Here is a 15,466-nt window from a genome sequence, read left to right on the forward strand (position 1 = left end):
GGGGGCAGACCCCGCACCAGAAAATTGAGCACCTTTAAGACTGGACACCTGAAAACTACTGGTCATGAAACTGTCTATATATTTATGTAAAAAAAAAAAAAATCAAAAATGTCAAGTGAGACCAGAATTGATCCAAGACTTTCCTTATGTAAACTTCTCTATACTGTATGGTTCTGTGTTTCATTAACAAGATTTTAAAGTTATTTATTTATTTTAAAGTACTTTATTTAAAAATTAGACCAGGGTAGAAAAAAAAGAATAAAATCAAATCTGCACAGTAAACACTATTTGCACAAATGAGCAGTTTGTGATCTACATTTCACCACTGTAAACTCTTTGCCAAAGATATCTGTGCATAAGTCTGAACATGATTGAGACACATGTCTTTATGATTACAGACTTTCTGCCGATGCTGTTCTTTTTCCCATGACAAGCCAAATTCTTGTTGATTTAGAGCCTGTAATTACCCGCATAGTTTCTACACTTAAAAATATGTAGAATATAAAAAATGTGAGAGGTGAGACCCCCCACCTCATGACATTCACAATTCCTACTTAAAATACTGCAAAGTCATGATAGTTTTGCAATAAATGATTGTATAAAATTAAGTGAAAGATTAGCTGGCACTATCCAAACTTGTTATGGCGTTTAGAGACATGACATACACATAATAACACACTTAAGTGATGAGAAACGTCTGTTGTACTGACCACACAGGGCTCGTCTGGGCAGGCTCTGGACAGGATGACCTGCAGATATTTATAAAGGATGGGACCAAGGTGAAGCATTCAGAAAGGGAAAGCAAAGGCAAAGTAAGTTCAATTGTAGAGAGCTGAATTTGAGGATTTTGTTGAAAATAAGTGCGTTTTTTATTCTGTACTGTAGGCCACAATGAAGCCTCAAGTTGCTATACTGTTACTCTGTCTTTTGAGGACAAGTTCTGGACTTCCAGTACGTTTTGATGGTTTAACATGCTTAAATGCTATAAGGAATGTTTTATTATTTATATTTTTCATGTGTGGCCTTTTAACAGGTGCAGATTGGACTTCTTACAAGTAACAGCAATGAGGTAAACAGCATGTTTACCTTGTCTCTTTGTTTTGGTGATTTCTTTAAAGGTTATCTTTTGGACTAAGGACACATCTACAGTATTTCTTTTTGAGATGTTGTCAAAAGTAAAACAGTATCTCTAAATTCAAACATTTTGTGTCTAGATTTTCAGACTGAATGGACTGAACGGATTGAACACACTGAATGGATTAACACTCACCACTCTTGGTCAAGCACAGGTGAAACAAAAACAATAGGCCACATTACCATTTGGACATTTAAAAAGCTCATATACTTGCTCTTACCCAGGCCACTTCACTGCTGCCTCCGTTTGTGCTGCAGCAGCAGCAGCCAGAGGTGCTGCTCACTCCTCAGGTGGTGAACCTGAACCCGCAGTTGGCCGGGCCCTTCGGCCCTCAGGGCCCTCAGGTGCTGCTGCCCTCTCAGGGGAACCAGCTGACCCCAGTCATCCTCCCCAACGGTCAGCAGGAGCAGCTCGGACCACAGGACCCCAACGCCCCCAATGTCCCACAGCAGGCACAGAACCCTGTACAGGTGAGTGCACAGCGGACATTTAGTAAGAGGAGGAGGAAAACTGCTGCTTTGGCATCTGATGTGATTTAACACAAGTAACATCATGAGCCTTTAGGCTGTAGTAATTCAGGTATTCATGTTGAAACTTTATATTGTGTATAAATTACAGAAATAATAATACTTATAATATAATACTTATAATATTACAAAATGTATTATTAACTATATTGTTAGAGGTTCACTAAAAACAAACCTGCTTTGAACTTGCAGATGTACCCTCAGTTTCAGTATCCTGCCTATGGATATCCTCAGCTGACCAGACAGCAGGTGGGACATGTGCTAACCTGCGCCAGCATCACGACAATTTCATCAAATATGACCAAAATCCTGAACATTTGTGTTTTTCTGATACCTGCAGGGCTTTTCCTACTATTTCCCCCGTTATGGATACCCTCAGCAGAGAAACACCGCGCCCCTGCCGCCAAACAACGGACAAGTGCAGCCCAACGTGGACAGGACCACTCAGAGACCACAGCTCCCTCTGCAGGTCAGTGCAGGAACAGCTTCCTATGTAGGTCAGTGCAGGAACAGCTCCCTCCTCAGGTCAGTGCAGGAACAGCTCCCTCTGCAGGTCAGTGCAGGAACAGCTCCCTCCTCAGGTCAGTGCAGGGAGACAGTGGGTTTCACAATACAGCAGGTGGTCAGACTGGGATGAGACCGGAGGAGGGACACATGTCTGGCTGGTGAGATCATGCTGTCATAAGTCCAATAATAAAAGGTTTGTTGGCGCTGTGGTTGTGGGGATGTGGTGTGCTGTGATGCAACTGGCAGTGTCTGACAGACTGACCACAAACAGAGTGAGACTGTGGAGGAAAATCATGAATATCTCTCGTTCTGCCTGCCACACTTTTAGATACTTACTTCTTCTGTAACACATTGACCCTAAGGATAATATGCAAAGTAGTAGCAGTAATAAGTTGATCCATCAGTGTAGCTTCAAATGGCTGCATCAATAATAAGTGAACTGCTGAGGTGGTTGTAGTTATGGTATGTTTGTGATTACACAGTACAAATATAACTGAATAACATAGAAATAATGACAACATCCCATCAAACCATAAACTGACCAGGTTTTATTTGTATTTTCATTATTCTTTTGCAGCATGCGTCCCAACCAAAAGTACCCACTGACTCTGTAAGTACCCTTTAAACTCCTATATTTTAGCACCTGTGTGTTTATCTCAGTACTGATGATTGTCTATTTGTAATTGTCAATTTGTTTGATATAAATATCCACATGGCTTATAATGAAACACATTCACTTTGTTCCCAAGCTTATTTAACCATATCAAATTATAGGCTTCAATGTTTAGCTTGAACTATTATTATTATATAGATTAATTACTTTCTTTGTCAGACATGGCCACTGGGGACAAACAAAGAGTCCACTACGCTCACCCCGGAGCTGCGCGGTGACGCCTCTGGTCCTGGGGTTGATGAGGTATGAATTTAAAATAATCACAAAGTAATATGTGCCATTTGGTTTAATTGTTGTTTAAATTTTGCTAATTTCTCTAGGGTCAATCCAACTTCCCCTTCCTTTTTGAGCCTTGAACTTCGTCAGACTTCACTCACCAACTAAGAGCCCTTTTTTCTGCATCACCTACAATTTGACCTGTTCTTTGTATATTCATGTGTCTCAAATGTTTTTAAAAACATGTCAAATAAAGATGTGTGACAAAATGCTCTTGATTAATGTTTATTTTGGTGCTTTGTTACAAGAATATTTTTATTCAGAAGCAGGCCCATCCATTTTCTTCCTGCTCTTCCTCTCTTTACTCTTCCTGAGAAAGAGTAAAGTAATATCATTAGAAACAAGATTTGACAGTCAAATTTACATGAGTCTCACCTTTTCATTCTGTACAGTACAGTCATCCTCCTCCTCACTCAGACTCCTAATGCTGAAGGTCTAATTATTCAATAAATATGTAAAAAAAAAAAAAAGTAATTGTGTAAATATGGGAAGATGGTCATGGGAATATGCTGAAATATTCTTAATACATTTTTACTTACTGATCGCACAATGCCGTACTCAACAGAGACTTGGCCCTGAAAAAGGAGAAACATTAAGTTGATGTGTTTAAACTCTAGGCTCTGATGTGCTGTTTAAACTTACAGGCTCAGTGCTGTTGTAGGTGACTTTGACATACTGTCCCTGTAAACAATAGAACAAACACGGTTAAGTGAAATACATACTTCAGAGCAACAGTACACAGTACATGACATACCTTAAATGGAGGACTATGTGGTGGATGGAAGGGAAGCTACAACATAATCACATGTTGTACATGTTATAAACTACACATATCATCGTTTAGCTGATGTTGTGAAGAATACTCTGTTTACCTTAAAGTGACGGGGCTTAAAGTGATGAGGGGTGTGTGGTCCTCTTCCCTAAAACACAGATCTACTCATTTCTGATCTTTCTCAACATGTAATTTATACAAAGACAGTGTCAAAAACTCACCTTCACTTTGAGAAAGAGATTCTCTCCCTTTAAAGTTTAGAGTTTCACTGATTAGTACATGTAAAGTTTGAGTGGAGTTTGGGAAACAAACAGAGACTTTTACCTGCATCAGCTGAACACTTGTGATGTTCTAAGAAAGAAAACACATTTGTTAAACATGTTGTAATATAAATAAAAAATATTTTTGACAGTTGAAATAAAAGTTTTGATTACCTGGAACGTCACATTTTCAACCTACAACATAAAGGAACATTATTTTAACATTATATAACATTATTATTATTGAGAACATAAACTATTTTTGTAGAATAACATGCTAAATGTTTTTGGAAATGATCTTACCTTGAAGACAGGTAAAAACACACGAGCGGGCTGAAAATATGAAATAACAAACACATTACAAGACTTGAAATAAATGTAATCACCTCCATGAGCTGAGCCTCTTTAACTCACCGGCTGCAATTCTCCAAACTCTACGGTGACTTGGTTCTGTAAAAGACAAAACAGTTCATGTTAAATAAGAGACAGTTGTTAAGTGACAGTACAGAATATATTTGGGAGGATCTGAGTTACTGGTTCAGTGGAGTTGTAGGTGAGCTTCACATATTGCTGTTATAAAAACAAAGAAATAACTGTTAGATACAAAGTGAATGCTGTGTAAAAGTTAGACTTGGATTTATGTCATTTACCTTGAAAGGGGGCCTTGTTTCCTGAGGAACAGAGATGTTTTATTCAGATATATCAGTCTGTAATACTATAGACTATGTTAAAGATTTCAGACCTACCTTCATCAAAAAGAAAATGTTCTCCCCCTGAAAATACAAACACTCAGTTATGAAAGAAAACACTATAATCCAAAGTCTAACATGTGCACGCTGCTCACCTCCTTCAGCTGGACGTCTGAGCTGTTCTGTGATTGCAATGAATTATTAGCAGTTTAAAATATATACATTTAATTATCACTTTGTGTGTCATACAGTTACCTGAAATGTCACATTGTCGATCTAAAATAATAATAACAGCAATAAAAACTGAATTATCTTCTGAAAATGTGCACTGTATATGACGCAGCTTGATTTCCTACCTTGAAGATGGGAGAAAACACTATAGGCTTCTGTAGCAAAGAAAATGCAACAGTTTAGATCTTGTTTTTTAGGTAAATATTAACAAGTAAACCTCTTTTAACCAGGTGTGTTTACCTTGTAAAAAGGGAGGCCTGGACTCCTCCCTCCAGGACCGCTGTGCTTCAATCTCGAATCTCCGGGTTTGTAAGGAAGCCAAGGACGTCCAGTTGGCTTCATCAAAAAAACAATTGAATGCGGCCAACTTTATGTTTAAAAAAATCTGCTTTGATAAACATTCATACCTTAACTGCAGGATGTTCCGGCCAACCTTCATCTTCAGGACTTTCACTTTCCATTGTATCATCATCACCCGACTAAAACACAAAAAACTCTTTAAAAAACTGATTTATAATTTCTGAGTAGTTCATGAGTTTATTTACGTACTTGAGCAGCAGCAACCGCCAAAAATAGAGCGATAACAGAAAAAACCTTCATTGTCAGACACTATTTTTGCAGATGTTTTATACGTAGTCCCTGTCTCTGTCTGAATGTGTGTCCAGGCTTCGGTCACTTGTTCTTATATAGACTATACCGTGAGTTATTGAGCCATCACAAAGTATTCACACTCAACAATGGGCAAACCAGTGTTACTTAAACTAACTTAACAGGTTTGGGAGCAGCATCATAATTCCTGAAATAAGTTTGCAGCAATTCTCAAATGTGCAATAAACAAGGATTAACAAACTGCACCTGTTTCCTGTAAAGATTAGGCTCACTATTTACAATCTATTTTGCAAAGTTATCCAGTTTTATTACTAATTCATATTTACTGAGTATAATTTGAGTTTAGGGTGTGTAAATATATCATTTAAACATACATATCTCAGAATTATGTAACAGTTTAAAGTCTAAATTATCATTCTATTGCTAAAACAAATCTTGTATCGCATTAAATTACAGAAGATAAATTGTTCAAGCCAACCTTTTTGTTTCTGTACTGGATTATGGAGATATAATCTACACACAGACTTCAGACTCTACTTTGAAACCTGTCAGAAATCTGTCAGAACAACACCGTCTGAAATGTATTTATAAGAAACTATGATGATAGACTGACAGATTATCTCAGCTGCTCGTTAATCCTTGACACGGGACGCAACGTTTACTACAAGATCATGTGTTTGTATAAGTCTAAGGACGAGCTGCACCAGAACGGAGGTGGTAAAAAGGGCTTTTGGTTATTTTGCTTCACAATAATTGGAATATATTTCAAGGACAAGCAAATTTTGATACTTTGGTGCCACACATGCAGTTTAATAATCTGGAAACTTTAAACTTTAAATAGACTCGTGCTTAGTTTTGTTTGGTTTTTGTTTGTATTTTTTTTTAATAGGGCACCCATGAAAAGAGAGTGCTCTCTGTGGGTCTCTGTACAAATAAAAATAAAAAAAAAGTATGAGTGTAATTTCATGGAGTCCATCTTTGTCCTGTGGGGAATGTGTGTTTGATGAATAGATCAGACTTCAGCAGTTATAAAAAGACATGGTCAGTTCAAAATGGTGCTCATTCTGTGTCTTTTCTTGCCCCACACACCTGAAGCACATCTTTTCATGAGCCCGTCTCTGCTCAGTGCTCACCTTTCCCTCTTCATCTTCTTCATCGTCTTCGTCGTGGGCCCTGCTGCGTGCCCCGTGTGCCGTCTGCGCACACAGGCCTCTCTGTGTGAGCTCTGTTAAACCCTCAGCAGGGCTCCGTCACACTGCTCGCTCATTTATGAAGAGGTGGAGTGCCCCACAGCAGGAGGCAGCACTGTAAAACCTGGAGAGCAAAAATACAGAAACTCAACTTTGATCATCATTGACAGAAATATTTCACGTACAGTTTGCATATAATTGTACGTTTATTCTGTTTTTAAAGGTTCTATATGATACAAAATGGACTCTTGTGAGCATTAAGTCATGTTACCTCCTCAGAAACAGACCTGGAGTTGTGTTTTGTTTCATTTACACATGTTTGAGTAACACTTTATCATTAGTGTGTCTACATCCCCAAACCTCAAAATGCTCTGTTCCACCTTGTGATGTCATGAAGTGGTAGTTTTCAAGTTAACAGCTATTTTTAACCTTTTGTTCAGTAGAGAGATGGAAATTCCGGGGCTGAAATTATCCAAGTCTATTTCTAATTCTAGAGAAGGTGTGTGGAGTTTAAAAACACAGTGGAGCACTTCCTGTATCACCACATGACATCACAAGGTAGAACAGAGTGTTTTCAGTGTGAGAGAAGAACTAAATCTGCAGGGTTTGTGTGTCAAACATGTGTGACTGAAACAAAACACAGCTCCAGGTCTGTTTTTGGTGAGGAAGCAACATTATATTAAATCTGCAAGCAGTGATAAAGGGCCCACACTTTTAAAGCTACAAGTTTAATTCACACATCATTATGTCCAGTTCATCAAAATACACAAACGCAACATTGGGTTGGTCCAGATCTGATGCTTTTTTCAAGAGTTACATGGATTTTGAAGCTTTCAAAATGGCTGCTTCGTTAAGAGCTCGTCATGACCACACCCTGAGACTTATGTCGATTCTTTTAACAACTTTTGACACCAGATATGTCCTGATGATGCGGCCTTAGTTTAGAGTCTGTTGAATCAAACCTCTTGGACAAACTGAATAAATATGAGGTCCAAATTTTGAACGTCTGGCTGACGTCCCGTGTGGTTCAGGGCGAGGCCATAATATACTTTTTTGTCTGTCTTGAGATGCTCCATGTGCTCCAAGTTTTATGTGCCAACAATGAAAAAATAGGTTTCGCCCTCTCCTATCTCGTAATATATTTAAATTTTCCAGAGGGCGCCACTGAGCCATCCTGCAATATAGATTCTTGGTGATGTTATGTAACTTAAATTTGAGTCAATCTCTAATTTTGTGCAGATTCTGAAGAGTTTTTGAGCATGTTTTCTTTCTCTCAGGAGTGATTTATTTGGTGCAGTCATGCTTGGGCCATAATAGTTATAATAATAGAGGCTAATATTTTTAGCAAAAGCCATGTATCCGTTAATATTAGAATGACATATTGTATGATTTTTGAAAGCTCTCAACTTTCCCCATGTCACTGTGGGGTCAATGGCGAATGATGAGTGCCCATTGACCTCCCAGTGAGCTCGATGCCAGGAGTGTGTTTGGGGACATGAGCGTGTCACACTACCTTTGACAACATTGAGCATCATTGTGAAAGCAATAGGCCCTATGCCCTGTGGGTGCTTTGGCCAAAAAATTGATTAAAAAAACAAAAAAACAAAACACCAACATAATACAGGCCCTTTAATAGTGATAGTAGGGCTATACTGTATTCTAGACAAATTTGAAATGTTTTAGTTTAAAACAAATTTAAAACAAGGACATACTTCAGCATACACAGATAGAGTTTATGCCTCACACATTGCTCTTCACTGTCTCTGTGCCATAGTCCCTGTTGGGGGACAACATCCAGTTTTCCCTATTGACTATATGGTATTTACATAAGAAAATTCACAGATGTTGGACCTGATAATTTGTTTTGTAAAAAGGCCCATGATCTCACGCTATAGTCTTTTATAACTGAAAACAGCAGCATCTAAACCACATTTCCAATTCACTGTACAGGTCTAATGTTGTGACGTCATCTGAAACCCGGCAGTGGTGGAACAGAACAAAGTAAAAGTAGTAAAGCACTGAACTGAACATTTTAATGATCTGCACTTTACTTAAGAGCAAAGTGGATGGTTTTTACTTGTACTTCACTATATTTGACAGCAGGTATCTGTACTTTCTACTCTACATTTTTTAACTGAACTGAAAAGGACAAGTATTTTTTTTATTATAATCTGAGACCTGTTGAAAAAGCTGAGGGTTTATTTGTAACACATTTATAACTTGAGCAAACAAAACTATACAAAGAAAAACTGCAAAAAAAAAAAAAAAAAAAAAAAAGGATTGTTTGATTGTTGTTGATTGATTGAAGCTTTATTAGACCTGAAAATCTGTGTGAAATACTTTTTACTCCTTATTTTTAAACAGATACTTAAATACTTTTACTTACTAGATTTTTTCACGTGATACTTTTACTTTTACTTGAGTTACAAAATTGAGTTCTTCATCCCTGAATGAAACACATCAATAGTGAACACTGGACAGGAAGTACAACGTTATGTCTTAGTGTTGCGCTAAAAACCTAAGGTGCATTCCAACAGTGGTTTGAGTCTGTCTAGTCACCACACCTAATAACTGTAGTTTCTTAATAGTTGTGCATATTAATGAGATGAAGTGTGTATAAGATAATCCCATTTCCTGCTCAACACATTACAACACCAGCTCTGTGTCGTGTGTGTGTGATCGTCACCCGAGGACTTAACGCTAATGCCTTTATCCCCCCCCCCACACACACACACACATATTCAGGTGGGTTAAGTTTCTTGCCCAAGGACACAACAACAGCATTCATCTCAGTGATATAAAGAAACAAGTGAACACTATGTCTTACAGGTATGTGACTTGTCTCTCGTGGAGGGTGTACGCCGCAGGATTTACTCCATACAAATGATATTACTTCCTTGGAATGTTCCACAACATTAAACACATCTCTCTCCATCACAACAAGCAGTTGACCCCAGCAGGCGTTGTTACAGGTCAGATCTGTGGAGTGACGACAGTATTCACAATGAGAACGTTTTTTGAGCAGTGAGGACAGTTTAATGTCAGTTTAATGTCATACAGGCATTATCTCCATTAATCAGGCCCGTCAGTAGAAATCTGGAGGCCCCTGCGGCAAGAAGCCTCACATGGGCCCCCCTCGGATATAAATGAATAGAAAGACGGTCCAATTCTAGGCTGCTAAGACTCTGGGGGACAACAGAGCCCTTTGTGTACCTCAAGAGTTGCAGAAAAATAAGAATATATTTAGAGTCTTTGAGCATGTTTGGCAAATGATGAAGGAAAGATATTTTCATGGACTGGTTTAAACCTCGCTCAGAACAGTCCATGTCCTTAAGCAAGGCACTTCACCCACTTTACCTAAGTATGGGTAAGGGGTTGGTGGTGGTGGGAGTAGATAGAGCATATTAGCAGCTACGGTTTTAATGATGAGTGTAGATATTGCACCACTTTATGCCTTTGACACAACTAAAATAAAACAGAATAAACACATTTTTAAATAAAGAGATTGTACACATGATAAGTACTGTGTCCCAAAACAGCTACCGTATTTTCTGAACTATAAGTCGCTCCTGAGTATAAGTCGCACCAGCCAAAAAATGCATAATAATGAAGCAAAACACATATATTATATATTATATATATTTTTGTGATCAAATTTTTTTTATTGTTTACATAATAACAGCAAAAACACAATCCCCCCCCCCCCAAAAAAAAACAAAACAAAAAAACAACACATCCCGAGCTCACATAAAAACAAAACACATATATTTCACACATACATTCACATGTAGGCGAACTATAAAAAAGTGCTACTTATAGTTCGGAAAATACTGCAAATTTGTATATTTTTGTTCAAACTCATGTGACAATAGTTTTCAGATTACTTAATAAACCGCAGTGTTATTGGCATTCGTAACAGACCACTGCTTAAGTCTGTTGCTAAAGTCAGGAAAACCACAGCTGAAACACTTGGACTTGGACTTGAGGTGATCAGTAGACAGTATTTGCTACTGTGACACAGCTACAGTAAAGGTTTTTCATCATGTTTTTGCATTCGTTTACATCTCTATTCATTCTAACAAAGTTCTTTTTCTCCAGGTGTAACCATGCTGAAGGTCTTTCTTACTCTGGCAGGTCTTTTGAGCCTGATTGTGGCAGTTCCTGTAAGTTCAAGAGTCTATAAATTGTATTTTTTGTCATGTTTTTATGAGGTTTTAAATATATGTTCTTACAGTTACAGAGCATTAAGGTGCAAACACGTCTTTCTCGATCTACTGAGGTAAAGATCACATTTGGATTTTGGTTTGATTGATGTGTTTGCTCTGTCCTTACCATTTCTTTTCTTTAAACAGGAAGATATGTTTTATTCTTCAAACAATTCATTTTTTCTTCAACTGTTAAGCTTACTGCTCACCAATACAGCAGCTACTACCACTACCACTGCTCCTCCAACTACTACTACAACTATTACTACTCCTGCCTCTGGTTAGACACCACACCTGAGAAATGCAGTGCTCGTGTTGTCAATAAACCCATTATGTCTATGGTTTTGTGCAAAATAAAGTCAATTGTCTTTTGATGAAATCCAGTGTAAGTTTCTTTTATTTTACAAACAAAAATAAAAAATAATATATGCCATGTAATGAACTAGACACTGTACACTGGGGTGAATGAGTGAATGGGGGTGAATTCCTTGATGTAAAGCGCTTTGAGTGGCTCAAAGGTGGAAAAGTGTTATATAAAAATGTGACCATATCTAGGCCGTCCCATGTGATTTGTTGTCCATCTTATTCCTGAAGTTGCCCTGAGCACCACCAGGTGTATTATTTCGCATGGGGCTGCAGATCTAAACAGCAAATAAGTTCTATATTGACTACAGAGCTGTTTTAACACCTCCCAGAGAATCAATGCAGTGTTAACTTGTTGGTCCCATGAACACTGAACATTTTATACAAATCAACCTATTTTATATCAGATCTCTCAAGCAAAACTTTGATTCCCACTTAACTGGAAGTTCCACCACAAAGACAGCACAGTTTATTAGCATCTACAGTAAAAGTGGGCAGGGCCGAATGAGGTCAATAGTTTTACCGAGGAACTTATTAATAATATTTCCAAATTTTTGTGTTTCTTAAATAAACAATGATGCCACCATCTGGGGTAGTAATTACCTCTAACAGCAATAATAACCCTCATAACATCACAGAACAGTAATACATTTGATTTTTGATGATTTAAATTAAAGATATTTGACTCTTATACTGTTTATTTAAAGGTGCACTATGTAACTTTTCCGGTGGAGAGCTGCTACCTGTTTCAGTTGTTTTATCTGTTTGAATGATCCACAATATGATGTTAAATGTATTTATGTATATTCAGTTTATTCATTACAATAGTTTTTATTGCTAAAAATACATGGTAAAACACACATTCTTACTGCTTCCCACATCTGACCTGTTACTTGGTCTGATGGTGACACTGGTATCCATGGAGATATAAGCTAAGAGCTAAATAAAGTGCCATACACGAGGAACATTACAACATTACAAAGCATAACATCTCTATGGGGTCACACAGGTGAAGTTGCACAGTGAACATTTAAATGATAAATGATCTGACCATGTCTCAATCGTTACATGAATGTTGCTTAAGTCTGTGGTCAAAGACAGGTACAACCACAGCTTTTGCTGCAGAAACAAATATTAATCTATTTCTCAATGGTGTGGCAAGCGGCTTCACAGTTTGTATATAAGGTGAGCAGAATGCCCTCTCTCATTATCTGTTGTATTCAAGGCAACATACGGTAATGCTTTTTCATACAATGTTTAGCTGTAATCATCAAGAATATGTTTTTACAAGGTTCTTTTTCTACAGGTGTAACCATGATGATGAAGGTCGCTCTTATTCTGGGATGTCTTTTGAGCCTGACTCTGGCTGTTCCTGTAAGTTCAGAAATCTTTAAAATGTATATAAATTGTACAAATATGATTGTAAATGCCTGTTTTTACAGATACAGGAGGAGCATGAACGCTTTGCTCGCTCGTCAGGGTCTTCTGTAAGTGACATGTTTACATGAACACTGAAAAATATGTTTAATCGTGATATTAAATATATTCATATTGATGTGTTTTCATTTTACAGGGACAGATGATCTCTTCCTCCTCCTCCCTAAATTCATTAATTCTTCAGCTTTTGATCAACCTGCTTGCTACCACAACTACAACTACAGCTACTACTACCACAACTACGACCACTGCCCCCACCACCCCTGCCGCTGGCTAGACACTGTACTGAGAGTATGTGTATGGCGTAGTGTAAAATAAAGCCTCTTTACCTTTCACTGCAATCCAGTGTGTTTCTATCATTGTATAATTATTGGAAAAATATAACAACAGACAAAACATACAAATACAAATATGAACAAATACTATGTTTTGCAAATAAAAGATGTAAAGCCTGTTCAGAGCATGTAGTTCAATTTGGGGTTAAATACATCAATGATAGTCTTTTGTTTACTATGGGGAGTGGGCCTGGGTGCCATGGATGTGCAGAGAAAATACTAGGCTTTTGGACATAAGGATGAATGCTACAGTTTAACTTAAATCACACGTCGAGTCACACCTCCCTAAAATCAGGAAGAAGCTAATCAGGGCCTAAATCATTCAAGTGTTCCCGTCGTGTGAGGCTTTACTGATGATGTTCTGGGAGATCACATCCTGAGAACATGTGCGCTCCTCTGCACAGGGATGAAGAAGGTTTACAGTATTATTACACTTTTAATGCAATCTGTATATTTTGTGTGTTGCATGTTATTTGTTTATTTCCATATTCCCAGACATGAATTTTTATGAAAAAAATACATAAATAATCAAATATAACTAAGTGACGTTCATCTGGATGTTGGTGAATTGTTGAAGAACAGAGTACAGGGTTAATGTGACGCAGAATTCTTTTTTTTGCAGGCCCATTAACTTCTTAAACTAAGAATATTTCAGATTTCACCATTATTGTGAAACATAATAATGCCCCATCCCTATTATTGTGGTGGTCAGTGCTGTTTTAAAGGACATTTTAGAACACGTTTGAAACAATTGAAAAATGAACTTGACAGCATTAGTATTAATCATATACATTTCCACAGTAACCTAAATGAATATTAGTATATGATGTAGTAAAGACTGTAGGTGCAGACAGACAAAAACAAAACTTGGAGGTAATACACATCCAATTTATTTAAAAAAGTAAATCTCTTATTATTAGTAGCACTGTTGTTGCTCAACTGGTGTATTGTGTTTTAGTTTTGTAACCACGTTGAAGTTAACTCTTATTCTTGGATGTCTTTTGATTCTGACTCTGGGTTCTCCTGTAAGTCTAAATATACATTCATTTGTGTTCAATCATACATTTGTCATCTAAACAACCCATTTCCATTCTACAGCTTGAAATGAGAAAGGAGTGATGTCTTGCTCGCTCTTTTTCTGATTCAAATGAGGTCATGGTTTTCAGTTGTTATTATCGTAAAGTATAATTTGCTCTAAACAAACAAAAATCAAGAGTTAATGATTTTTTCAAATCCTCTATAATTTATTTGTCACAACAAATATCTACACCAACTACTAGAACTATGACGACCCCTATTCCCCAAACAGTCGGCTGAGACAGTGGGGAACGGCTTAATAAAGAGTTTGAAAATGCTCATGCAACAATCAAATAAACCATTCATTTGTAATATCTGTATTCTTTTTGTCTAAGCCAGTAGACAAATGTCTTTTTGCTCGCTTAGTCAATCTACAATCAGAGATGGAGACTAAAAATACAATAAGAACAACTGTAGACATTATGGGACACTTTAAAATGAAACACACACAACATAAACTTAAATTACAAAATACGTACTTCGTTTTTTGGGTTTATATATATATATATATATATATATATATATATATAGAAGTACAAGAATTAATGCAGCTGAAAATGCCATGGATTGAGATACCACTACACTATTGAATTAACCTCCACACTGCTCTGTCTCCACAGTCCAGAAACTGTTGTCATTAAGAAAAAGTAGTCAAAAGTCTAGGTATATCACTTTATTTGCATGTTTTAACATATGGGCATCTGCTTTAATGTTCAGCACAGGTAGATATTTTGTTTTTGGTCGACCTGCTGCTTAAATAACACAGATCATGTTTTATTTGAACACTTGAGTGCAAAGAGGTAACTGCACAAAACATGACTACACAGCTCTCTTATGGGTTCAGGGGATAAAGGACTGGAAGTGAGTTTGTAGTAACGGCTCTACATATCGGTCCAAAAGTACCGGCAGAGCTTATCAACCATCTAAACAATCTATATGGAAAAAAACACATCAGTTGATCTCTAGTCAGAAGGTAAAGCCAAATTCTTATTTGCTCACTCCATGAGGAAACTTCACTGGGGACGAGCACCAAGATGACTACAACTATGATGTTTATGAGGCCACCAGAGAGACTGAAAACTTATGTGATCCAACAGTGGATCACATAACTGTATGAGGTCTGCTTACTCCTCACACGCCACTACAAACTGCTATTGATCCAAGTGACTGTAAATGATTT

General features: G+C 37.4%; 1 protein-coding gene and 2 long non-coding RNA genes across 3 annotated transcripts; 1 reads left to right on the forward strand and 2 right to left on the reverse strand.

Moving 5' to 3' along the window:
- Positions 1-779: 779 nt before the first annotated feature.
- Positions 780-3,327, forward strand: odam (odontogenic, ameloblast associated). Its single transcript, XM_033971364.2, has 10 exons — positions 780-812; positions 886-951; positions 1,034-1,069; positions 1,215-1,289; positions 1,360-1,605; positions 1,855-1,911; positions 2,003-2,131; positions 2,747-2,779; positions 3,002-3,085; positions 3,163-3,327. Exons 2-10 carry the CDS (start codon positions 892-894, stop codon positions 3,196-3,198), a joined length of 756 nt encoding a protein of 251 aa, XP_033827255.1. The 5' UTR covers positions 780-812; positions 886-891; the 3' UTR covers positions 3,199-3,327.
- Positions 3,328-3,493: 166 nt separating this feature from the next.
- Positions 3,494-3,801, reverse strand: LOC117375135 (uncharacterized). Its single transcript, XR_004541671.2, has 3 exons — positions 3,761-3,801; positions 3,658-3,693; positions 3,494-3,553 (listed from the first exon to the last, which is right to left on the reverse strand). It is a non-coding gene; the product is annotated as an uncharacterized LOC117375135 (long non-coding RNA).
- A 1,548-nt stretch (positions 3,802-5,349) lies between these two features.
- On the reverse strand, positions 5,350-5,706 carry LOC129456500 (uncharacterized). Its single transcript, XR_008648799.1, has 3 exons — positions 5,620-5,706; positions 5,478-5,549; positions 5,350-5,406 (listed from the first exon to the last, which is right to left on the reverse strand). It is a non-coding gene; the product is annotated as an uncharacterized LOC129456500 (long non-coding RNA).
- Positions 5,707-15,466: the final 9,760 nt, after the last annotated feature.

Source organism: Periophthalmus magnuspinnatus, chromosome 1 (genome assembly GCF_009829125.3).
Source record: "Periophthalmus magnuspinnatus isolate fPerMag1 chromosome 1, fPerMag1.2.pri, whole genome shotgun sequence".
Taxonomy (NCBI): domain Eukaryota; kingdom Metazoa; phylum Chordata; class Actinopteri; order Gobiiformes; family Gobiidae; genus Periophthalmus; species Periophthalmus magnuspinnatus.